General features: G+C 45.9%; 1 protein-coding gene across 2 annotated transcripts in view; it reads right to left on the bottom strand.

Annotated features, from left to right (window-relative positions):
- The window catches only part of FGF1 (fibroblast growth factor 1), a 99461-nt gene that overhangs the window by 11099 nt on the left and 61176 nt on the right, over positions 1-27186 (bottom strand). For both annotated transcript variants that reach the window (XM_060008626.1, XM_060008627.1), the window contains exon 3: positions 9766-9968. In XM_060008626.1, coding sequence (XP_059864609.1) covers positions 9766-9934 — 169 coding nt within the window. In that variant the 5' untranslated portion in view covers positions 9935-9968. The remainder of the gene's footprint in view (positions 1-9765; positions 9969-27186) is intronic.

Raw genomic sequence — 27186 nt, 5'->3', positions numbered from 1 at the left:
AACTCTTCATTTCTTTGAAGACACAGTTCTGAGGTAAGAACAGCCAGGTGACAACAGTGGTTCACTTTGGGTGATGGGGCTGCTGATACTTTTGGGAGGTGGGGGGTGGGTAGTTGATGTGTAAAGCCTGGTTCTTGGTTGGTGGGCAGACACTCAGTTTCTTGCTGCTGCTGACCCCTGCGGTGCTCTATGACCCAGTGCAGGCTTGACCTCAGGTACCACGTAGACCTGAACGTAGGTATCTGCAAAAGGTGCGTCTTCTTAAGGGCAGACAGGGAACCAGGAAAGCTGGTGAAGGGCCACTAAAGCCACACCTGCTCTGTTCATTTTCTTCTTCCAGCACCTTCCACCAGGTTAGCACCCAGCGCACAGAGCGGGAGCATCTCTTCCCTCCCATACGGGGAATTTAGGACTTACTCTCTATGAGCGGGAAGGTCAGTGGCTCTGTAGCATCCCAAGGATGAAGGAGCGAGTACTTTTTGAAAAACGAGACAAATCATTTAGCTCTATGGGAACTCAGTGTTCCCTAGTTCTGAAATGCGGACAGCGACTTTTGACTTAGCAGAAGAAATGGAAAGCAGTTTTTTTTTTTTTTTTTTTTTTTTCCCGGTACACGGGCCACTCACTGTTGTGGCCTCTCCCGTTGTGGAGCACAGGCTCCGGACGCGCAGGTTCAGCGGCCGTGGCTCACGGGCCCAGCCGCTCCGCAGCATGTGGGATCTTCCCGGACCGGGGCACGAACCCGCGTCCCCTGCATCGGCAGGCGGACTCTCAACCACTGCGCCACCAGGGAAGCCCGGAAAGCAGTTTTTATAAAGGTACTCTAGTGATAGATACAAGTTTCTTAGAGAAATTCAAATTTATAAAGCACTGCAGGAAGGCTGGAGGCGTTTGCCTGGTGGATTCGTAACCATAGTGTCCCCAGTGGAATGCAATCCTGCTCCTTTTCTAGGCATGCATTAGGGTGTGCTGGTTTGGAAATAGCTGATGTAGCAAAAGTAAATGTCAAAGAACTGAAATGTACCAAATCGCCTTTGCAGACCCTGCTCCTGCTTCATCCTTTGGACCCTCATCCTTTGGATGCCTTCATGCGTCTTTACTTAGGGGAACCTACGTAAGGAGGAATCCAGGGCTTTGAGTGGATATGCTGGTCCCCGACTAGGTGTTCTTCCTTTTTTTCCTGAGGAAATATAAGCCGGTATCTCCGGCTTTCTCTTCTGCTCCTCAGACCCTTCCATTAGCTATCAATAGTAGTTGATTCACAGTAAGACACATGATCGCTTACTTTCCAAGGATAGAAAGAAAGAACAGGAGTTAGGAGCCTGCCAGTGGCAAGAGACATGAGCCTTGGGCACCATCCTAGTATCTTCCTGTCCTGCCCTAGGAATTTTTAAAGATAAGATTACAGCCGGTGCATTCAGCAGGATGAACGTCTGCAGGTGGGGGTTCTGCTTCTGCAGCACGTTCCTCCGTGGCCTTTAAAAGAGGCCTGCGTTCCACCTCTGCTCTCCAGAGAGAGGCCAAGAGAGATTACGTGCCTGGTTTATTCTGGGTTGGAGACTTCCCGTCCTTTGCCGTGTTTACCCAACATGAGGTCACCCTCATTCAGAACTCCGTGAGGTTGTTTTATGTCAGTGGCATTTATAATTAAAATGTAGCCACAAGCAGGGCGCCGTAAAACATTAGAGAAAGACGGAGAAGAAATAAAATGGAGTTTGTGGAAGAAAAAAGTTCCAGTGGTTTAGAATAGGCGCGCGCGCGCACACACACACACACACACACACACACACACACACACGAAAAAAACTTTTCTTAGAATGTGTGAAGGTGTCTGCTTCCCCTTTAGGATCTGAAAAAGGTGCCTGGGAAATTTTGATATAGTCCATGGACTGTGTGATAGTTAAAAAAAAGTTTATCTGGAAAAACCCCTTCTGTATAAGCAGATAAGGGAGCGGTGGGGAGGAGAGGGAGGGAGGCCTTCGGCATGGCATCCCGCTGGGGAGAGCGTGCCTGCCTGCCTGGACACTAGCCCCTCTTTCTGATGCCTGACAGCCTGGCCCGGCTCTGCCCACCATGGTCCTCTGAAAAGCTGTTTTCACTTTTGGCCCAGGCTTATGGGGAACACAGTGCCTTCACCATTAGGTGCCGAGTGGTAGCAGAACCGGAGTCCGGACTGCCCCCAGAACTAGGGGCAGGAGGGATTCACTGCAGGGAAGGAGCCTGCCCTTTCTAAAGGGCTGCAGAGCAGGGTTCTTGGGACCAGTGAACTCCTCTACTGCCTTTAGGATGTGGTTTGATTTATAAATATTTGATTGGCACACACTTTGCTCAGGAACATTTCCATTTGTGTGGTGAGTGGTGCCGGTAATCCCGCTCTCCGTGCAACCTCCTACGTGCCTGGCGAGGCGAGGGGGTGCGTGCCGCAGGAGGGGCTGCAGGTTTGGGATGCTCGTGAGCATCTTCCTGTCCTTCAGTTGCTGTTCCAGTTATGAATCCCGTCCAGGAATAAGTCACGGCCCCCTTAGGCAGAGAGAGAACTCTAGCAGGAAGAGCAGAATCAGGCATGGAGCTCCTCCTTGCTTTGCCCAAGACAGCTTGCCATGCGGAGAGGTCAGACAGGGCAGGGCTTGTGGGGCTGGTGCCTGGGCATGAGGTACCTGCATGCCAGGCCTTCAGAGCTCCAAGCCTGGACAGTCTCGGAGACGCTGAGGTGGAGGGAGCTAGTGTAGCATTTGGCTTATCTCAACAGACTCCCAAGATCATATGGTTGGGTAAGGAAGGCCGAGCAAGCTTCAGGAGGAGGAGGATGATGATAAATACCATGTTCCAAGCGCTTATCATGGGCCTGGCAGGGTGTTAAACACTTTCACAAACTACCACAGTTAGAATTGCTACTTTTCTATGAGGGTGGGTACTGTTGCCATCCTTGTTTTTAGAATGAGGAAACTGAGGCACGTGGAGGAAAAGTAGCTTCCCCAAGGTGACAGGAAACCAGTAAACAGCAGTGATGGGCCCTGCACCTACACCCACCTGACCTACACGGTGGACTCTGTGAATTCAGCAGGTTTATTTGATCAGTGTGCGGGATGCACGGCTGTGCTGTTGGTGTCGGGGGTGGTAGTGGGCTATGGAGAGGGTCCTGGAAGATGCAGCTGTGGGTCGGTGCCAGGTTTCCCAGTTGCTGGCTGGTGCCAGGCCCTGTGTTCACAGGGTTAGTTCACAGGGCAGTTAGTTTTGAATGATAATTAATAACCTCACAGGATCGTGGCTAAGAGGAAATGAAAGAGTCTAGTGAAGTGCTTGGCATATATCAGGTGCTAGATAGATATTTATGGAATATATTGTTGAATTTGAATTTACCTGCCACCAACACAATTCATTAACTCATCAAGTTAATATTTCTTGAGCATGATCCCAGCTGCCAGGCAATGTGCTAGACACACAAATTGCAGTGTTGAGCTGTAAGAGACAAAGTCCCCGTCCTCAGGGAGCCCAGCGAGGGAGAGAACCATTCAATAATCGCACAAGTAAATGTGAAGTGATAACCCCAAGGAGGGCTGCCTGGTCCACGAGGCGCTCCTCAAACGCCCTGTGTCTGAGATGGAGCAGGTCCTCTTTCCCTGCCCCTGTTCCTCCTCCAGGAGCCTCCCTCTCCTGGTGACACGACCAGTTACTAGCCTCCCCAAGTCAAGCCCTAGGAGTCAGCATGAAGCTTCTCACACCCTGCCCCCCATGCCCCTTCTCGCAGTCTGCAGCTCTCCTCTGTCATCTTGCCTGGCCTTCCTCATATGGTGAAGTAACAAACGTCCACAGTCTGCATTGCTAATTTCCTACAGCAGTGATTTGAGCCATCGTAAAGGGATGAACCAAAAACATCTTCTCTGCAGGCCAGAAATTCCCACCAGTGGAGACCTTTGACTCAGGTCTACATTACAGCAGCCCATACACAGTCATCCGTCGTAGTTTATACCACTCCAAGCAAGGCCTTGTGTTAGGTTCTAGGAAACTGATTCTCTTGGAGGTAGGAAGAGGACACATTTTTGAAAACTTCCCTATCTTGCCCAGGGCAGATCAGCTGGCTGGGGACAAAGAAAAGCTGTGGGTAGGACCTTCAAGATGATGGAGGAGTAAGATGTGGAGATCACCTTCCTCCCCACAAATACATCAAAAATACAACTACATGTGGAACAACTCCTACAGAACACCTACTGAACGCTGGCAGAAGACTTCAGACTCGTAAAAGAAGAAGTAAAACTGGGACTTCCCCTGGTGGTGCAGTGGTTAAGAATCCGCCTGTCAATGCGGGGGACACGGGTTCGATCCCTGGTCAGGGAAGATCCCACATGCCATGGAGCAACTAAGCCCGTGTACCACAGCTACTGAGCCTGCACTCTAGATCCCGTGTGCCACAACTACTGAAGCCTACGCACCTAGAGCCCATGCTTCACAACAACAGAAGCCACCACAATGAGAAGCCTGTGCACTGCAATGAAGAGTAGCCTCTGCTTGCTGCAACTAGAGAAAGCCCACAGGCAGCAATGAAGACCCAAGGTAGCCAAAAAAAAAAAAAAAAAAAAAAAGTAAAACTGTCACTGTTTGCAGGTGACATGATACTATACATAGAGAATCCTAAACATGCTACCAGAAAACTACTAGAGCTAATCAATGAATTTGGTAGAGTAGCAGGATACAAAATTAATGCACAGAAATCTCTGGCATTCCTATACACGAACGATGAAAAGTCTGAAAGAGAAATTAAGGAAACACTCCCATTTACCCTTGCAACAAAAAGAGTAAAATACCTAGGAATAGACCTACGTAAGGAGACCAAAGACCTGTATGCAGAAAACTATAAGACACTGATGAAAGAAATTAAAGATGATACAGACAGATGGAGAGATATACCATGTTCTTGAATTGGAAGAATCAACATTGTGAAAATGACTATACTAGCCAAAGCAATCCACAGATTCACTGCATTCCCTATCAAACTACCAGTGGCATTTTTCACAGAACTAAAACAAAAAACTGCACAATTTGTATGGAATAACAAAAGATCCCGAATAGCCAAAGCAATCTCGGGAAAGAAAAACGGAGCTGAAGGAGTCAGGCTCCTGGACTTCAGACTATACTACAAAGCTACAGTAATCAAGACAGTATGGTACTGGCACAAAAACAGAAATATAGATCAATGGAACAAGATAGAAAGCCCAGATATAAACCCATGCACATATGGTCACCTTATCTTTGATAAAGAAGGCAAAAGTATACAAATGGAGAAAAGACAGCCTCTTCAGTAAGTGGTACTGGGAAAACTGGACAGCTACATGTAAAAGAAGGAAATTAGAGTACTCCCTAACACCATACACAAAAATAAACTCAAAATGGATTAAAGACCTAAATGTAAGGCCAGACAATATCAAACTCTTAGAGGAAAACATAGGCAGAACACTCTATGACATAAATCACAGCAAGATCCTTTTTGACCCGCCTGCTAGAGAAATGGAAATAACAAAAATAAATAAATGGGACATAATGAAACTTAAAAGCTTTTGCACAGCAAAGGAAAACATAAGCAAGATGAAAAAGACAACCCTCAGAATGGGAAAAAATATTTGCAAATGAAGCAACTGACAAAGGATTAATCTCCAAAATATACAAGCAGCTCATGCAGCTCAATATCAAAAAAACAAACAACCCAATCCAAAAATGGGCAGAAGACCTAAATAGACATTTCTCCAAAGAAGATATACAGATTGCCAACAAACATATGAAAGGACGCTCAACATCACTAATCATTAAAGAAATGCAAATCAAAACTACAATGAGGTATCACCTCACATCGGTCAGAATGGCCATCATCAAAAAATCTACAAACAATAAATGCTGGAGAGGGTGTGGAGAAAAGGGAACCCTCTTGCACTGTTGGTGGGAATGTAAATTGATACAGCCACTATGGAGAACAGTATGGAGGTTCCTTAAAAAACTAAAAATAGAACTACCATATGACCCAGCAATACCACTACTGGGCATATACCCTGAGAAAACCATAGTTCAAAAAGAGTCATGTACCACAATGTTCATTGCAGCACTATTTACAATAACCAGGACATGGAAGCAACCTAAGTGTCCATCGACAGATGAATGGATAAAGATGTGGCACATATATACAATGGAATATTACTCAGCCCTAAAAAGAAATGAAACTGAGTTATTTGTAGTGAGGTGTATGGACCTAGAGTCTGTCATACAGAGTGAAGTAAGTCAGGAAGAGAAAAACAAATACTGTATGCTAACACATATATATGGAATCTAAAAAAAAAAAAGGTTCTGAAGAACCTAGGGGCAGGACAGGAATAAAGATGCAGACGTAGAGAATGGGCTTGAGGACACGGGGAGGGGGAAGCTGGGACAAAGTGAGAGAGTGGCATGGACATACATACACTACCAAATGTAAAATAGATAGCTAGTGGGGAGCAGCCGCATGGCACAGGGAGATCAGCTCGGTGCTTTGTGACCGCCTGGAGGGGTGGGATAGGCAGGGTGGGAGGGAGATGCAAGAGGGAGGAGATATGGGGATGTATGTATATGTATAGCTGATTCACTTTGTTATAAAGCAGAAGCTAACACACCATTGTAAAGCAGTTATACACCAATAAAGATGTTAAAAAAAATTTAAAAAAAGGAAGACCTGTGAACGTAGGTTTTTTGTTTTTTTGTGTTTTTGCCTTGTAGAGCTGGAAGGAGTGCAGTTCTACCTTGCATGATTTATGTAGATTTCCCTAAATATTTGATTGGCTTTTAGAAATATTCTTCCTGAAGGAAGTCTTAGAGTGCAGCTCTCTACTTGTCACCATGGCCTCCAGTCATGCTCAAACTAATGATCAAAGAATAGAAACCATTCCATCGCCAGGCTGTGCCAACCACTCAGGGATCATCCACTCCATGCCTGCCCAGGTTGATTCTGTTTCTGAAGAAACTTGAAATTCAGAAGGCTTGTGGCAGTACCGTCACTGGGCAGAAGAGGGCAACAGAACCCCATTTACAGGGCGCATCCCTGGTAGGAAGGGAGTCCTCTTGGCTGCAGGATCTCACATAAGAGTTTTCAGCTTTGTCAGGTACACAAGGCAGTGCTGCTCTTCCCGTTGCACAGGTGAGGAAACTGAGCCTCAGTATTTTCCCCCAAGATGAGATAGCTGGGAACCCTGGAGACTTTTACATTGCTAGACAAGAGAGAACGATTGGAAGGGTCTTGGGGCTGGGGGATGGGAAGCTGCTTTGGCAGCACTTTATGCAAAATGGAGAGAATGGTAATTGCCTAGTGCTGCTTCAGTTAGAAAGTGGAAGCATAGGAATATGAACTCAAGGTTTCTGTCTCTAAATCTAGGGCCCCTGACTCTGCAGGGGCTATGTGGATGATCCAGCTCTCCTGGCACTGACAGGTACGGGGATGTATTTCTGCTCACTCACCCGACTTTGACTTCTGCCCTCCTTGTCCCTTGTTCTTAGTTCTACACTAAGTAAATAGGCCAACGCAACGACTCTGAATGTTGCCAGAGAGGCCTTGAATCAAAACCTGAATCTAGACCCTTGGCCTTCCTGGAGGGCAGTGTTATTGAAGAGAAGGGACTAGGCAAGGTCCCCAAGTGTTGTACTGTATCTCCGTGTGCCGCGTTGAATACATGGAAGTCTTGGTGGTGGTGACAGTGGTGGCAAGAATAGCCACACGTGCTGAGTTGTGGCTCTGCATCAGGGGAATGTGTCAAGAACTTTCACTGCGTTATCTCACGGAACCCTCCCAAGGAGCCTGTGAGGCACGTAATATCATTCTTATTTTACACGTGAGAAAAGTGAGGCCAAAATGGTTAAGTAACTAGCCCAAGTTCACTTGGAAAGTAATTAATCCAGCATCACTTGTGTGCACACCTCCTCACACACACTCCTACGCTACCGTATGCTGCCCTCCAGGGCTCCTGACATCTGAGGTCGGGCAGCTGAATTCGCAGCGCTATGCAGAAGTTGTCCCAAAGTTCCGTACCCAGAGTGCAGTCTATAGTGTTAACAGTGAAGTCATCTACCATTTGTACAGAAATTCCAGTACTTGGAATTGTAATTGTAGCTTCTTGTTACCCCAGAATTTAAGGTTTCCCAGAAGAGCCAGCTTAACGCCGTGGAACACATCACCAAGGTTGTTTTTTCTCCTGGGACTCTAAGGACCAGAGAGCATTCCCGTTGGTTCGGAAAGCTAAGACTTATTAGAAACGTTTAAAACCTTTGAGAAATTACAACTTGTTCCCTTTGTGTTGTATGAGGCAGATCACATGAATTGTGTAGCTTGTCTGACACAACACAACAGACTGCAGTCTGAGTCCATTTATTTGCAGTAAACATTGCTTCTGTAGATGTTTGACCTACTCAGCAGTCTTTTTTTTTGCTTCACTCTGGTACCTGTTTTGCATCAGGTATAAGGCATTCAACAGGCCCATCTGAAGACAAGCCATCTAAACCAAGCTAAAAAATTCTAACCCTGCAGCGTCCAGCCCCAACCTCAGTCTTCCTGCTTCTCATCTCAAGGGTCTGCTTGGTGGGCGGGAAGGACAGGACAGTGCCGCCTGGTTTGGTAAGCGCTGGCTTCTGTCCCCACCACCTGTGCATCTGAGGATGGAGAGTGAGCGCCACTGGGGTGACCGTTAGTGCTTAGTGCCTGCAACCTTTGGTGCATATCGTGTGAATAAGAAAGACTACCTGATATAGAAACCATCACATCAAAGCCAGTGTTCTGCATTTCATTTTAAAGCCATCCTGCAGCAACCTTAATTTCCACCCGTGCTATTCTGTGTCTCCTGATTGCATCCACACGTTCCTTCTCTTGGTGCGTGACACGTCTGACCCTACAGACCCTCCTATCAGGGACCAGATCTGACTTCTGGCTCCTCTCCAACATCTAAAGCCTTGGTGGTGCTCAGGGAATCCCTGAGCACATCACAGTAGGACCCAGACACCTAACATCAAACATACACACCACCGCCGGAAGTACTAAAGCACAACGAAGAGATTTTGTTTCTTAGATAGTCGAGGAGATTCTTTTCTCCAAGGTCATACCTCCATTTATCAACACCATCTGGGAGCTGGGCTGGCAGGAAAGCCCGGAAGAGATAGTCGGCCTTTGGCTGGAATCGCTCTTGCCCTTTGGTTTCTATAAGGTCTGGAGAATGACTTCACTCCTCCCGGTTACCCCAAACACATCTGTACAATATGCAGATGTGAGAGCAAGCACAACTTATGATGTGTAAGACTACGATTATGAACTAGGATTTCACAAATCAAGCCCAGTAGGAAGATAACCTGGAGAGTCAGTTAACTTGAAACTGAGCCCATGTCTTTGGGGGGGGGGGCGGTTTGCCAACCCTGCCCCTTGTGGCCCTTCCTGTCATGGAGCGAGCAGGGCCCTGGGGACCAGACCTCTCGCTAGTTACAGAAATCTGGAACAACTGAACATTGGTAGCCAGTCTGATCTCACAGCAGTTGTGTTAGGTCAACAGAGAGTCCTCTTAAACTCTTGAAATAGGACCTCTTTAGGCAGGCTGTAGCCTTCACAACTCCCCCTTTTCCACACGTAGACCCTTTACACCTTGTTCCCCCTGCCTCTGAGGGTGTCATGCCTGAATAGAGCCTTGGGGAAGAGGGTACAGCCCTTCTTTAGCTATCCTCCCTTCTTCCGTCCTTGACTAAGGAAGGCACCAGAAAGGTGAGATGGGTGCTTACTGTGCTGGTCACTCCTGTCCCTTGTCCCATCCACTGTGCCATCTGGAAGGATCCTCAGGAAGTGGCCCCCGTTGCTACAGTAGAGGAGTTTGGGCTTCTTGTAATTCCCTGGAGGCAGATTAAACTTCTCGGTCAGGGCTGTGAAGGTTGTGATTTCCCCTTCAGCCATGGCTGAGCAGCTCCTGGTTATGGCGCTTTCAAGGCTGTAAGAAATTAAACAACCCTGTAGAACGTTCTTCCAGCAAAGGTGCAGCGTGCACTTTCAAGAAGGGAAGGAGAGCCTCAGGGCACAGGCTCCTGGGCGGGTGGTAACCACAGACTGCCCAGGTGCTGTCCACAGTAAACAGGCCTGTGCTGTGGCCAGTGGTTAAGGAAGGATGGTCCCTGGTAGGGGAGGGATTTTCAGGCATGTCGCACTTCCCAATTGGACACAGCTCTGGACCAGGCTGTGTGTTTTTTAGAACATCAAATTTGATCATTTGGCGGAGAGGAAAAAAAATAATGTTTTGGTTCCTCCTTCTGATCCACACACATCCTCAAATTAAACGCCGAAGTTGCACTAAAATAACACTCAGGGTCTGGCTGAAACCCGCAAATGCCGAGAGGCCAGCACTGAGGTTGTGCCCTCCACCCTCCCACTGTTTTGGCCAGGTGCTGAGGCCCTTGTATGGAGATAGCCCCGGGAGCTTGGGCATGGGAGACCCATGGGGAAGGCGGGGGCGGGGTAGGTGGCGGTGAGGGGCATTTCCGAGGCAGCCAACAGTTAATTTGTAAAGGACAGTTCTGGGTTTACTGGTGGGAACAGAACCAGAGCTGGAGAAGAAGGCACGTGGAGGTGTTGTGTTTGTTTTTTTTTTTTTGCGGTACGCAGGCCTCTCACTGCTGTGGCCTCTCCCGTTGCGGAGCACAGGCTCCGGACGCGCAGGCTCAGCGGCCATGGCTCACGAGCCCAGCCGCTCCGCGGCATGTGGGATCCTCCCGCACCGGGGCACGAACCTGTGTCCCCTGCATCGGCAGGAGAACTCTCAACCACTGCGCCACCCGGGAAGCCCCCATCAGTGGGGTTTGTTAAATGGCAGTCACTGCCAAAGGACATTTTATGGGGTGGAGCATTTTGAAGGTTCTGCTAGCAATTGCCTGGGTCCACAGCTTCCTGTATATCGTCAGATCACACAGGGAAGACGGTATTCTGTTCCTAGGACTAAGGCCATCTTCCTCCTAATTATTTTCTAATGAGACATACTTACTGTTGACACAGAAACCACCATACTGCCTATTATCATCCTCTAATGTTGTATATACCCACTATATACAAATTTATATTTTTAGTGTGAAAATGCATCCGTGACACCGCTGAGGACTAAAAAGCAAAGCCAATAAACGTTAGTATTTTAAAATATCTACTTACCCCACCATTTAGGAGAATGAATTGGTGCTGACTACAAGGACGGTACAAGAAAGAGGTGAAGAGGAGACTTGGAAACCAACATGAGAACTTCATCTTACAAGAGCGAGTAGGTGCTCATTGTACACGTTGATTATCAAGTGGCCTTATCATAATAATGATCATCATTAACATATTGTGGGCTGCAAGTTAACTCCTGTCCTCCTCACCATAATTCTTTGAGGCAGATGCTAATGTTATCCTCATGTTTTTATAAAGTGAAACCAAAGCTTACAGCTGCTCAGTGGCCTGTCCGAGGTCAACAGCTAGTAAGTGAGCCTCAAAAGGGGTCTGTTGAAAGAAAGCCCTAACTTGCCTTTAATAGCCATGACAAGGTGAAGTGACTTTACTGGGACCGCAGTAGTAGTATTAGAAGTGGGGATTTTACCCATTGCCTGGCACATACATCTGCCCCCACGACCTGATCATTCCTTAAGTTACTCATCTGTGACCCAGGTATTGGCTGTCACCACCCACAGCCTCTGCTTTTGCCCCCGTGCATCTCTTCATTTCCCAGAGAACCCAGGTCACCAGGTGTTAGGAGCCCTGTGAACTTGACGGAAGGCCAGCCAGCCTCCTGCATTTCTCACACTCCCATCCACGCATCCCTGGAGCGGCCTCACGGAGCTGCTCGCATAGAAGGTGATTCCATCAGAAATCAAGGGAGCAATCTGGGTGATTTGTCCCGGTGACTTTGGAATTAGGGCTCATGTTGGAAGCCTCCGTGTGTTTCTTCTGCTCTAGGCATTTTAATGTGTCTAGTACATCTCTCCCAGTCTACAGCCACAAGGGCCGTGGTTTGAAGTTCCTCCAAGGACCCCCAAAGAGAGTTTTGCATACACCATATAAACTATCTTTAAAGTCAGACCACTCCAAATATCCCCTTCACATATGGTGAAACTCTGTCCAGCCCTTTTCACATAGTCCAATAACATATGGAAAATTAATTTCATATACATCAGTTTCATAGGGCAGACTGCAGAGTTCACCTTGCACAGCACTTTGCATTTCCTTCCCAAACCCTCACTCTCTCTTCCCAAACCCTCTCTTTACCCACAAGCCTCTGAGTCTCTGTGCCCACCTCTGTCTCTCACACTCTCTCTCATTGTCTCTGTACTCAGTCCTTTTCCGTCCCAGCCTTTCAATCTTCCTCTCCCTCCGCTTCCTCCTCCGCTCCGTTCTGGATCCCCTCAATGTAAAGCAGTTTAGTGCTTCCAAACATGGGCATCTTCACCCATCACCTCTCATTAGCATACAACAATGATCCTTCTTCCTTAAATTACAGCTAAGAGATAATCCATATTTTTTGTTCCATCAGGTTTTTTTTGTTTGTTTTCAAGCACTTACTGAGTACTTAATTTGGTATAGGAGAAAATAATCATATACTGGTGGTGGCCATTTCACTGTACAAAGAGCCATTTGTGTTGTCCATCTTCGATGGGCAGAATTTTGTTTCTTGCCGTCCCTGGATTTTCTCAAATGGAGGTCCCCATTAGCCCTGGTTGTGCAGTAATTGCGTGGTGAGGACAGCCTCCCTTCTAGATCCAGCCCCCGTGGGGAGTCTCCATTAAGTTGGTTTCTACGTGTTGCGTATGGATTTGGCTCTTCCCATTTACATTCTTTCTTCCATCCCACTGGGATGCAGGGAACAGATGCACTGGCCGAGGTTGGAGGCATCAGTTCTGTCCAAGAATTATACTGACGCTCACATTCATGTGTGTGTAAACCACGAAGCTAAAGGCCTTGTGTCAGAGGCCGGTGGGCATCCCCTCCCCCTTGATTGTACTGCAGCCTGGGGTTATACAAGCCCATGACTCTGATCTCTGCCTGCTCCCCCCAGTAAGAGGGACGGTGATGGTGTGGCTGCACTGACTTCAGATTTCTCCCGTCGCCCTTAAGTTCAGATCCGTACCTGAAACCTGAAGGTGACTTGCTGATGCCTGAAAGTAAGCCTTGTGTCAATGTGAATTCGATAGACTGTATCAGTGGGATTACGAATCGGCCAAAACATACAAAAAAATGAAACCTCTTTTTGTTGGTGGAGGGAACTGCAGAGGCAGAAAATTCCCCTCCCCCCATTTTGCTTTATTCACAATTTACCTATATTTTTAGCAGTGGTTGGTCCAGAGTTCCTTGCCAATCTAGTATTGTTAATTAAAGGATAGGAATGAAGGAAGTATATGACGTGATAAAACCATTAGGCAGCAGCCTTACCAGGCCCTTGGGGATTTTCACAAATTGCTCTAACAAATGAATCCATTAACTGTGTGAAATCAGGCATTGAGCATAATGTATAAGCCCTGCTTGTGGTTAGTATTATCTTTTTGTCGGCTGTCGGGGGGAGGGGTTATCTGTGTGTGTGTTGGGAGATGGAAAAGACCAAGCCCAATGGACTCCATGTCATCGTGGTGTGCTAAGCCCAGCCCTCTGAGATTTGGGGCCCTGGGGAGATTTTTCTGGACTTACCAGTGACACTAAAGTGAGGGGAACACCAGGCCTATTGGACCGTCCATGTTAAGCCTGATATATTTTGTTAGCTGTAGCCTCTGGAAGAGATCCTGAACTCTGACACATGGACAGGATGTTAAGTATACGCTCTCACGCAGGAATACAAGAGTCACTTTTCAGTGTGGGAGAGTGAGCAACACTGTACAGCCCCAGCTGCACACAGATTGGCTCTGGGAGCCCGGGCAAGTCATTTGTTCCTTCCGAGATGTTTCCTCTAATCATCCCCACCCTGCCTACCTCAGAGTTGTCTGAAGGGTTAACTGGGTACAGTATTCATAACACTACTTGGAAAGTTTACAACTGTGACCTGACCTCTAGGAGATACAAGTGAGTGGTTTTGTTGAACTAGTTGAATCCTGATGTGCTCTAGGTCAGCTGCGATTGAATGCTTAATTTAAAATAATTTTTTCAGTTGGTATGGAAATGGAGTTTTTCCTTCCCTCTCATATGTGGCAGAAATTAGCTAAGCCCCTCCTCCCTCGTCATTTAAGCCACAAACATAGTAGAGAAGATGGAGGAGGCAAAGGTAAGCCATCATTATGTAAGAGAGAATCCAGGTCACTGTTTCAGACTCAGTTCTCAGCTTATCGACAGTTACCGAAGGAATGTTTGTGAAGCTTGCTGTTTCTAGGACACGTTAGTGTTCAGTTTGGCCCTGGTGACTAGGTCAAAGGGAAGACATGGTTCTAAGAATCAAAGGAAGGCAAACAGTGATGTTTATTTTTTTAATTTTGTTTTTAACTCCTGTCACTGCTTAAGCAATGCAGAATACCCATGAAGGAGGATATTTTGCAAAGTATATTAAGCCACTGAAGGTAGATGTGTAGGCATCCGTTAAGGTGATAATTGGGTATGTGTCCTCAAACCCAGCATATGTAAAACAGATCTCACCTTTGGTCTCAAATGTGCCCTAAGTCCTTGATCCTGTATCTTTGAATGGAATCACCCAAAAGCCTTAACTCTGCCTTAGAGATATTAATTAACCTTAGAATTTGATAAGTCAAGTATGCATGTTTAAACGTTAAGGGTAACTACTAAAAGAAAAGAAATAAAATGCATTAATTCCAGTCAGCAACTGGTAGGGATAAGGGAAAACAGGTGAAATAAATAAAATTGTACTTATCCAAAGGAATCTAGAAAAAAGAGAAAAATAATAGACATGTTTTTAAAAATTGCTCATAATTACGTGGCAGAAGTAAATTCAAATACATTTATAATCACAATAAATGTAAATGGGCTAAATTTACTAGCTACTGGATTTTTAAAAAATCCATCTACACTCTGACTACAAGAGACACATTTAAAACATGAGGACACAGAAAGGTTAAAAGCAAAAGAATGAAAAACAGACACACACACACACACACACACACAAAACTAGACACCAGATGTTAACAAAAAACTAAAAGTTGGTATGGCAATATTAATATCATATAAAGTAGGTCTAAGACAAAAAGAATGATCAGGAATAAAAGGGATCACTGCATAATGGAGAGTGGATCAGTTCAACAGAAAGATATAAAAATTCTAAACGTGTATACTTAATGACATAGCCTCAAAATATATAAAGTGAAAATTGACAAATACGTAAAGAGAAGTTGTTGACCAATTCACAATGACAGTGGGGAATTTTAACACATTTCTGTCATAAATGATGGAGCAAACAGAAAAGAAAATACTAAGGATGTGGAAGATCGAAATACACAATTAACGTGTTTAATGGAATGAACCATGTAAGAGAACCCTGCACCCCACAATTAGTCAACACCGTTCTTCCCAAGGACACATGGAGCATTTACGGAAATTGACCATGTACAAGGTCATAAGGCAAGACTCAGCACAAATAGAAATCATTTTGTTGAGACTATTCTTTGATTAGAGTAGAAATCACTCCCACCCATCTCACTGGTGACAAAGCCCTTTCATCTGTCCCTCTTTAATGTCTCCTAGCATCACCCTCCCTACTCCATTCTCACTGTGCTGCCTGAGTGCAGGTGCAACACCTTCTCTCACCTGGGCTGCTGAGGCAGGCGGCAGCGGCCTCTCTTCTCCAGCACTGCTCTCTTCCAGTCCACTTTCCACCCTGCTGCCAGGGACCCTTCTAACATGTGAAAATGAGTATCCCTCTCCTGCTGAAGATCTTTGACTGTGTCAGTGGGTTCCCTGCTGCCGTCAGGATAAAACCCAGACCCCACCATGACCTGTAAGGCTTTCCTCATCTGGTCTCCACCTAACCTTGTTGCCTTTTCTCTTATTGGCCTGCTCTTCTTGGAGTCTCCCCATACCCTCACACTCAGCCAGCCACGTTCTCTCTCTCCCCCTTCCTCCACCCTTCCACCGTTGCCTTTCTAAGTCATACTCATCCTTCAGAAATTCGTCTCAGATATGTCTTCCTCCAGGAAGCCTGCTTGGACACATCCCCAGCCCTGACATCCCTACTCTTCCTCCATTCCACACACACGAGTTCAGATTAGTTGATGCCCTAATGCTCCCATAGCAGCATTCCATTTACTCTGTCACAGCACTGGGTGTAATGGCTGTGCATATGCCCTGCTTAAAGCCTTCATTGTTTTCCCATTGCTCTGGGATAAAGACTAAGGCCAGAACAAGGCCTGTGGGGCTCTGGGAGGACCAGCCCTGGCCTCTTCCTCTGCCTCATTCCTCATCTCTCCAAACTAGCCTTCCACTTCCTTGAAACCATGCATTCCCGCCTACCTGAGGACCTTTACCTACTCTGTTCCCTCTCTGGAGCGCTGTTCCTTTCCTCCTCCTCTTTACCCCACTCACCTGGTTAACTTCTACTTTTTCTTGAAGTCTTAGTTCAGTTGTCAGTTCCTCAAGGAAGCCTTACCTGACTTCCCTTAATTGGATCAGATTCCTCTAGTTCTCAGGGGACCATCTAACATTTCCTCAGAGCTCTTACTTCAGTTTCTAATTACACCTTCATTCTTGTGATTATTTAATTCATGTCTCTCTTCATGACTGAGCTGTCAGCTCCATGACAGTACAAACCAATCTGCCTTGTTCACCATGGTCTCCTAGTACCTGGTAAAATGCCTGGCACTGAATGGGCATTTGATAGACATTTGTTGGAAGCGTGAATAAATATAATTTAACTATATTTGCTTGACTATCTCCTTCATTAGTCTCTGAGGCCCTGAACAGACGCTGTGCCTTTTCTTTCTAGACCCAGCCCTTAGCAGGTGGCTGCACATCATCAGTGCCTTGTGCACGTTTGTTGATCGAATACCAGGCCAATCCCTTCTCGGGAGGCTCTCATGGAAACATATTATCAGGACACCTAATTAGAAGGTGATGTCCTACAGGTATTAACAGAGTAGCTAAGCCAAGAGCACACGTGTATTTTAATTGGGTTCAAATTAGGGCTGGAATATCCTACCCTGGGTTAAAAGCAGGGCCAAACCTGGTTCCCATCTTGTAGAAGATACTTCCTTACTTCTTCAAAGGAAATATTAAGGAAATAAAGGATCTAAAGGAAGGAGTCAGACCCTTTGGTCTCAAGTCTGACCTCCTTATCTGACCAAGAGAAAGTTGGTAGGGTCTGGAAAAAGTTCCGGGTGTTGTTATTTCTGCCAGGGAGTGTCAGGTTGGCAGGGACCCACTTCATTCCTCTGATGAGGAAAGGGAGTGTGTTCTTCTTTCTTTTCTTCCTGCTCCACCCTTGGTGATCTGCACCAGGTCTGAGGAAGGAATGGAGTCATGGCTGACTGGCTTGGGCTATCACTTCCTAAGGCAGTTTTGTTCCATGAGCTGAAATCTCATCTTGCAAAGTTAGCAGTAAACTATGGACATGGCCGGGGGATGGACTTGGCAGTGGTGTGTAGGAGATGGCTCCTACAAGTTTGGGAAAGCCAATTATTAAATATTCATGAATTTTGCGAGCCAGTTGTTGAACCATTAGTGGCTTGAAATTGGCCCCAGTGAGAGTATTTATACCACAGAGAGTGGCAAATGCTTTAAGTCAAGGCTTTTTTTTTTTTCTTTCTCTCTCTATTCTTCCTTTTCTCTGCCTCCCTCCTTCCCTCCCTCCCTCCCTTCCTTCCTTCTTTTTTCCTCTGACTGCTAAACTGAGGTTGGAGTCCTGGCTGGACACTCACTAGCAAATTCCTCAGAGCCTCAGTTTCCTCATCTCCAGAATGGGGCCCCAAAACTGTAGCTATTGCACAGAGTTCCATAAGTCTTAAAAGATAATGCATGCAAAGTGCTGAGCCCAGCGCTTGGAAACTTGTAAGCATTCAATAGACGTTAGCTTGATTTTTTCAGCCTCTGTGTATCTTATTGTTTAGTTTTGCCAATCATCCGTGCTATTGACTTAGGACTGAACAAACTTGATTTTTAACATTTAGTGATCTTTTAGCAATATTTGAAAATATCATTTTCTAAGTGATAGGGTAGAATTTTTCCTTATCCCTGATGTACAGTGAAGCTCTCTTCTCATTTGCTTAGGTGCTCTGATACACTAGTGACCAGTTCTCAGTATATTTCTTGGGTTTGTGTGTGTTACTGTCCAGGATGACAGAGAACCTATGGGGTCAGTAGTCTTCATTTCCTGTTCTGTAATTTAGGATCCTTCTAATCCTTAAATATCCCAAAGTCACTGAGAATAAACTATTCCCTGGCTTCCAGAGTCAGGTATTATATCAGGGAGATCAAGATGTCATACTCGGGCTTCCCTGATGACACAGTGGTTAAGAATCCGCCTGCCAATGCAGGGGACACGGGTTTGAGCTCTGGTCTGGGAAGATCCCACATGCTGAGGAGCAACTAAGCCCATGCATCACAACTACTGAGCCTGCGCTCTAGAGCCCATGAGCCACAACTGCTGAGCCCACGTGCCACAACTACTGAAACCCATGCACCTAGAGCCCGTGCTCCGCAACAAGAGAAGCCACCTCAATGAGAAGCCCGTGCACTGCAATGAAGAGTAACCCCCGCTCGCCGCAACTAGAGAAAGCCCGTGCGCAGCAATGGAGACCCAACGCAGCCAATAAATAAATAAATAAATTTATATTAAAAGAAAAAGATGTTATACTCTGGTTGACAACTTCTACTCAGCGCCTGCCAGGAGCAGGATGCTGCAGATGTCCTGGAAATTTACAAAAGAAAAGAAGGGGGAAAAAAGGAAAAGAAAAAGAAAGGCCCGAAATCCGTAATCTGTAATTCTGAAATGCAAAAGACTCTGAAAACCAGAAGTCCTTTCATAACTCAAATGTGGCAAAACCTGACCCAAACTGTCCTGAGACTATTTAAAGTCTTTATTTATTCTACTTCCTGTTAATATTCATATAGTCTGGTTCAAAGGTACTGACATGCTTGATTATAGGCTATTAGACCAGCGTCTACTGGAGTTGTTCCGTAACATACAGTATACATACCATACCACCTTTCTAAAAGCCCCCAAATTCTGGATTCTGAAACATATCTAGCCCCAAGTCTTTTCAAATAAGGGATTCTGGACCTGTAGTAGAAATCACAGTGTCTGCCTTTAAGGAGTTTACAGTTTGGCCCATACCAGAGTCATCAAGCTGCGCTTCGGATAAGAGGGGCATAGATGCTTAGACAGAGTGTAGCCGACAGGAAGTAGGGGATGTTCATCTAATTGGGCTGTGTCACCCAACTGCTCAATCCCAGCCTTAGCTCTCATACTCAATGAAGAGTAGAAAACCTGAGCAGACGTATACATTCTGAAGACTCTCCTCCAATATCCATGACCTGTAAGGCTTTCCTCATCTGGTCTCCACCTAACTTCCCTTGATTATGGGTCTTTAATTCTCTGCAGTCTGGCTTATCCACCCCTAAAACACTTCCCCCATAGAGCCTCTTTTAGTTGAAGGTCAGGAATTCTTTTAAGCGCTTAGAGAAAACAGCCTCCGTTTGAGAGGAAAAACAGAGCGCTCCCTGGTGCAGCGGTGTGCTCTGCGGGCCCCAGTTCTGTTTGAACTTTAATGGTACACCCCGGACCAGAGCATCCTGCACGCACTTAGTCATCCTGAAGACCTGCACACATCTTCAACGGAAATATCCTTCCTGCAGACGGACGCTTTAAAGCCCTGGGGCTTCGAGTCAAATGCAAAGTGATTCTGCAGGGGCTCTGGCAGCCCTCGCCCCCTTAGTCTAGCATTCTCTTATTGATGTGTCTTCAAAAATCTTTTGAATCTGTTGTGCAAGTTACAGTCTCCAGAACCAGCCCAGGAAGGACATTCCTTTCTTGAAATCAGCAGACCTTCCAGCTCATAGAAAGAGAGTCTGTTTGTTGGGTCTTTTTTTTTTTTTCTTCTCTCCTGACCTGGAAAATTTGGCTTCTCCAAACTCAGTCTTTTGAAGCATGTGTTTGTTATCTCTTTGGAAATACCGAGGGCTTGCCCTACCATATGTTCCCCAATAGCCTCCTATGGACATACCCATAAATAATAACATGTGTCCATAAATAATAAAATAGTGACCTTTTCTGGAGCATTTACTGTGTACCAGGTACTGTCTTAAGTGCTTTACATACATTATTTTTCTTTTTTTAATTTAGTAACTTTACTGGAGTATAATTGCTTTACAATGTTGTGTTAGTTTCTGCTGTATGACAAAGTGAATCAGCTATACATATGCATATATCCCCATATCTCCTCCCTCTTGCGCCTCCCTCCCTCCCACCCTCCCGATCCCACCCCTCTAGGTGGTCACAAAGCATCGAGCTGATCTCTCTGTGTTACATACATTATTATTTATTTATTTTTTTTTGCTGTACGTGGACCTCTCACTGTTGTGGCCTCTCCCGTTGTGGAGCACAGGCTCCGGACGCGCAGGCTCAGCGGCCATGGCTTACGGGCCCAGCCGCTCCACGGCATGTGGGATCTTCCCGAACCGGGGCACGAACCCGTGTCCCCTGCATCGGCAGGCGGACTCCCAACCACTGCGCCACCAGGGAAGCCCCCGTCTTGGCTTTTGTCACGGCAGGGTCATTTGCTTTTACTTTTAAAGGGGCTGGGGTGAGGCCAGAGGCTACTGGGTAAACTGAGTAAAAGATCTTCCTTCTTGACTGGGGTAGAAAGGCCATGAAAAAGGGAAGTTCTCATAGACACGGCTTTTGGTTTCTCCTGCGTCTTTAACTACTTGCATGACCAGGCAAGTCATTTAATCTCTCTGATCTTCATCTGTAAAAGGAAGCTGTTACAGGACCGATCCCATCATGGGGCCGTGAGGCCTGGGAAGGGCCTTGCAATGTAGTGAGTGCTTTGGAAATAAAAGGTATCATGAGTGTAATTAATAAGAGCCTATGTTTTAGCGTGTTGATTATTTACATTTTTATAACACTTGGGGTTTCACAAAGCATTTTATACGAGTAAACAAGCATCTTGGGGTGTCTGTTGTATAGACTCTGCGTTAGGTACTTGATAATCATTTCGTATTTGCTCTTTCTGCTGTTATCCCGGCTGGATGAATGGCTCTCCTTTTTCTTTAGCCAAGAGAACCGGGTCGCCCAGAGGCTGACGGCTTATCAAAGCAAATCTGTGGCTTAGCCAAGAATAAAACCCTCAGTCCCAAGACATCAGTTTATCCTGCTGCGTCTCCATGGGGCAGCCTCGTTTCCAAGGGCCCCATGCTCACTCAAAACACTCAAAAATAAAAAAGACAGAATTCCCATTTCTGCCAGAGAGAGATATCCAAGCATCTCTGGAAAAAGACTTAGCAGTCCTGGCGTGCGGTTTTGTGTTGTAAGGTGCTTGGATACGAAAGAGGAACTGTAAACCCCATGGAACTCGTTTCACATGTCAGAGTCTATTCTGGATCTTGAAAGCGGGCCACGGAGGCCCCAGCTGTGCCCCAAGAGCTACATTCCTGCAGAGGCGTCCAGCACCATGCAGGAAGTGGGCGGGGGGCCCAGGATTCCCAAAGGGACCCAGTGGGTGTCACAGCCCAAGGGCAGGAAGAAAAGAATCCCCCACCCCAGCGCCAGCCTTCCAGGGCCTAGTTTTTGCAGAGCCTGCATCAGGACATATAAAACTTGTTTCCTTCTGCGTTATTTCTTTTTAAGGACTTTGGCTATTTTTAGAGGTTCCTTTCACTTGCCAATTCTCTTTGATCCCACATGAAAAGTCCAAAAGGGACCAGTCTTCAGTTTGCACTGTTTGCCCTGTTTCAGCACATCTGATAGCTCTCGGGTCCTGTGACCAGGTCACTGTCACTGGTATTCCACACACGGGTCCACACGCAGCTCGGCTATTGGCAGGAACCAGGTGGGCCTTATGGGAAGGAGATGGAGCAAGAGAGCATCACCACTGAAGGCCCCGGGAAATGACTGGTGTTTGATAAGGGGTGAAAGAGCTTGGAAGTGAGTTGAAATCTTCTATCCAAGAAGCTCAACTAAGAGAGAAATCTGCCCCTGGTATCTAGCGTCTGCAGGGATGTGCACATTGCAGTCAAGATGCCATTTATCAGAAAAATCACAATGATAGCCCGGGACCAATAATGAGGACAGTACACTCATATGTCAAACATGGCCTCACGGGAGTTGCCTTTAATTTTGGCAGGTAGCTGGAAGCATGGTTTGCCCTCATCCCTTCTGCTCTTCATAGTTTCTCTCCTTGTTTATTTCTTTTCTTCTCTAACTGACCTTTCAAAGCCATTAATATCCTCCACCACCCACTGCTCCCCTCTCATGTTTTAGAGATCAAAGCACCATTACGTTGGGTGGAGTGGTTTGAAAAATGGAGCGCTTCTATGTTACCGGCCTTTGAAAGCGGATTAGGCAACAAGAAGTAAGGAGAAACGTCAGAGAAACTTCTTCCTTCTCTGGGCTGCCATCTTTTTGCACATAATTCCTCTTGACTTTCAAAGAGCCTACCTTCCTTGGTTCCTTGACATTGTCATGTTCAAGGGGCTCCTCTGGAATTCGATAAATCTAGACATTTAGGTGGGCCCATGGGGTGGGGCGGTCAGAAGGGAGAACGCTTCCTATTCCTTCATGATACTGTATTCCTAAACCCTTGATGGTGTGCATAACTTCTCTATGGGATTTGTTTGTACAGAAAATAGATAAACGGGTGTTGCTTTTCAAAACTGTTCTGCATAGGAACAGGTCAGGTTAGGTTGTCAGGTGTCACATTCTGTAGGGAGCTTGGTTGATCTGATTTGCAAAAGTTCTAACAGCGTATTTGGCAGCGTGACTGTTGGGAGCCTCCCTGAGTCTACTTATGTTGAGCCCACCCTGTCTAGGGGAGATCCCATCCCTTCCCTATGTGTTTGACCCAAATGTGTTTATTGTGTAACACAGACCCAGATGTGTTTATTGTGTAACATTTATGATAATTTATGATTTTATTTATGTGTTTGCTTACTTGTTACTGTCTGTCTCACACACATTCTCTCTCTGTCTCTCTCTCATGGAAGCCTCAGGAGGGCCCAGATCAGGTTCCTTTGGCTCACTTGGTATTGTCAGCACCTAGATCTGTGCCTGATGCATAGTAATTGCTCAGTAAGTATATGGGAATGAATGAATTCAAGAAATATGTTCTGAGAAAAGCTGTTGGGAAAGGGTGTAAAAAAAACCCAACGTATCAAAAATATTCCCGAACTATGTTCTGAGAAAAGCTGTTGGGAAAAGGTGTAAAAAAACCCCAACTTATCAAAAATATTCCCTGTGGAAGAAGGTGATATTTAAGGTTAGCTTCCTTGCTCTACCAATCCTTTTACACAAGATGAATAGCACTTTTTAGAGAATAGCGTTTGCCAGACTTGGAATCACTAGTTATTCCTATAGGACTTTGAAGAAATAGTGGAAGGCCTATCACTTTTTCTTTCTCTTATTTTCCTTTCTATCTATTCATCCTTCCTTTCTTCCTATATTTATTACATGCCTATCAAGTATATGCCAGGCATGGTAAAACAGGGGTAATTATATACCTACTTCAGAATTGTTGTGAGAATTAAATGAGATAATTGTACTTAACAGTTTTTGGCAAAGTATCTAACATGTTAAGAGCCTGATAAATTTTAGCCATTAACACTTCCATCAGAAATATTTATGAAGCAACTATTTTGCACCTTCTGTCTGAATCTCCAGAGTAAGGAGAAGGGATACTGTCTAAACCATCGGGGAGCTTGTGATGATCTATGTCATTAGTTTTCTTTCCATAATATCGACTTCAGAGCAGAGGGTTACATGGGGGCTTCTTGTGTTACAGGTGGGGACGGTCAGCTAGACAGGACAAGAATGAGGAAATGAACAAAATGTCAAACTTTTACGTAAAGACAGGATCAGTTACTGATTTTTCCCTTTTGCCTCAGCTTTCTTATATGGCTTAGCACAGCACTGTTACTGATCCTTTTTTTTTTTTAAAGACATTTGATATTTTGTTCATCATGGACTTTTCTGCATTAAATTTGATTTTTTAAAAACCTTGCATTAACATAGTATTTCTCTTGATTTCTGAGTAAATTTTGCACCTGAAGCAAGTGACCTCTTTCCACCCTGGTCCCAGCCCTGTTAGCTAGTCAACCTCTCTAAGCTCCCGTGATCAAGCCCTTTGACTCTAGTTAAGGGCTATTGAATTTATGTTCTTATCATCCACTGTCAATACCCAGTCCAATGCACCACGAGCTCCTGTCTTAACTTCTAAAGTAGTCCCCTCTTTTGTTCTTGGCCCCCTCCGGTCATTTCTATACACAGAATCAGATCTCTTAAAACCTATATCAGATGATCACTCCCTGGCTTAAAACCTTCTGTGGCTTTCTATTTCCATGAAGTAAAACCCAGACTCTTACCATGGCCTGAGACCCTGTGACCTGGCCTGACCTCCCATTCCTCCCTCCCTTGGCCTGTTATGTTCCATGCACTCCTGTCTTCTCTTAGATCCTTGAGTCCGTGGTGGTCTCCTCCACATGGCTGCCTTCGTACACATGGTTCTCCAGCAATGCCCTTCCCGACCTCTTTCCGCCTCGCAGATGGTGGTGGAGTGCCACCTCCTCAGAGGTCTTCCCTGACCTCCTGGCCTAAGTTCGGTCCCCCTCTGCCTCTCTCATTCTCTTCTGTTGCCTCTTGTTCTTTCCCTTTTCAACACTTCCCATCATTTGTAATTTCATTGTACGTCCATCCATGTGTTTACTTGCTGATGTCTTTCTCCCCCACTCGCCCGTATGCTTCTGGAGGACAGAGTCATGCTTATTCACCACCTTCTCCCCAGCCTCTAAACCATGCCTGGCACAGAGGAGTTGCTCAACCCTTTCTTGAGTAAATGAGGGAGGGAAGGGAATGAGTGAGTAAATCAGTCTTCAGCTTGCAAAATCTTGACCTAAAGACTCTGCCACACGCTAAGGAACAATGGGACACTTTTATGTCGCATTCTGCTCTCTGTTGTCATGAACTTTGCTCTTCTAAAGCAAGTGTTTTTCCTCTGGATTATTTTTATAGAAAAAGAGAAGCAAATATAGAGATAATTATTGATTCTCACTCATCAAGTCCCTGCTCCCTATCACCAGCATCCTCCTGAGAGCCTGCTGCAGAATTCCTGGGAACCACAGGAAATAAGTCCACTAACCACTTGAAATGCTCTTATAAAAATAGACCGGACTTGACCTTCTTCCTGTGGAAGGGCCTCTTTCCTCAGGGCAAACATTACAAAGAAATTCTATCTGCTCTTAGGAGCCTCCTCCTTCCATCAGTCTTCCAGCAGGACTTATCTGGACAAACTTGGAATCCTGTTCTGAAGTTGTCCCCCATCTGCCTGGGTCACCATCTGAGCAAATTCCTCATTTATTATTTCCATGCTCTTGTTTTTATATTGAAATGATAAGATAAACAGACAAAAATCAAAACCTGGGGGAGCTATTGGGATGTGCTGCTGTGCACTGATATTCCATTGGGGTGGTATTACCCTCACCAGAGGTTACGACCACTGTCCTTGGGCTTCAGTACAGGGGTGCACCTACGTCACTCTGACCATTATCCCCTCACCACATTCCTTACTTTTACATTTTATTACTGAAGTGCAGTTTTACTTAAGTTCAGTTTCCTTATTTAAAGGAAGCTTTATCTCTCTAGTATAATTGCAAAAACATCCCATAAATAGAAGGCAGTCGTAAAGACAAATACAGTCAAAGGACAGCAGTCACTGGCTTCTGCTTAGGTGCTGTTTCCTGCCTGTTCAGCTCTTTTGGTTACACAGAGAGAACAACAATTCTTCTAGGGGGGTTGAAAGCAAAACTGTACCAAGCTAAAGCCTCCTCCTTGAATAGTGAAAATGATTGAAGGAGGCTTCAAAGGGGGCACCCTTTCTCTAAGCAGTGGTCCTGAAAGGTGTCTTAGTACCACTCAGAATTTCTCCTGTATCAATAGGGGCACATGCCTCATACTTTGGGAAATGAAGGGTTACTACTTGGGCTTTACTCTTCTATCAGTTCCACAGATAAGCAGAGGATGCCCGTCAGCCCCCTTAGAAATCCTGAAATATGAGAGAGTGATAGAAAAATTAGAAAATACAGATAAACAGCAGTAAAAAGTTTTAAAAGATTCTCCATGATCCTATCAGCCAGAGATAATTTCTGTTAACATTTCCATTCATGGAGATGTAAGCATTTTACAAAGTGGAATCATGTATGCGGTTAGATGTGGGTTTAGGCCAGATGTGGTGTCCGTTCTTCACAGCTGTCCGGCCAGTAGCCTTGGTTACACAGGCCCAGTAGCCTTCCCTGAGAAGGATGGCAGCATCCAGCCAGCGCATGGTACCAGCAGATGAGCTAAAGTCGGATTGAAAAATCTCACCACCAGATATACCCGGAAATATAATTTCCACGGGAGAAGGTGCTGCTGGGGGAATGCGGGCTCATTGATCTTCATTCAGGACCAGATTGGGAAGCGAGGCACCTTGGTGTCTCAGTAGGTGACACAGAATGCAGGGGAGCCAGAGGGACCTTGCTGCCTGACCTGCCGCCTGGTCATTGAGGACTCTTGTTCTTTGCTCTTTTCCATCCTGCCCTGACTCACCAGATGACTGGACAAGTCGTCTTACCCTCGACTGTATGTGTGTGACTTCAAGAAATGAATTTCCGAGTCATGCTGCTACTAACTTTATAAAATCTACAAGATGGTGTCATCTCTGGCAGGTCTGAGGGCAGGTCAGACAGGCTGGAGGGGACAAAGTGGACCAGCTGGCTCTCAAGATGCCTCTTGGTCTTATGATTCTGTGGGGCTTGGTGACACCAGAGGAGATGGCTGAGGTCACCTTCAGGGGACTTCACTTGTTCACTTAGGAAATGGTTGTTAAGAGTCTGCTGTGTTGCTGGGCCCGCCCTCAGACGGTGAATAAAGCGGCAGAGTCCTGCTTACATTGCAGTCATTTCCTGAGGTGTAACCGGTGACCCACACTGCCTCCAAGCCTTCCTGGTCTTGGTATTGAGTAAGAAAGCCCAAGAGTCCCTGGCCTCGAATCCCTCGGTGGCCTCTAACGAGGGTAAATGTC

Source organism: Delphinus delphis, chromosome 3, assembly GCF_949987515.2.
Source record: "Delphinus delphis chromosome 3, mDelDel1.2, whole genome shotgun sequence".
Taxonomy (NCBI): domain Eukaryota; kingdom Metazoa; phylum Chordata; class Mammalia; order Artiodactyla; family Delphinidae; genus Delphinus; species Delphinus delphis.
The sequence above is the reverse complement of the archived record's forward strand: the minus strand, read 5'-3'. Positions and strand labels throughout refer to the sequence as shown.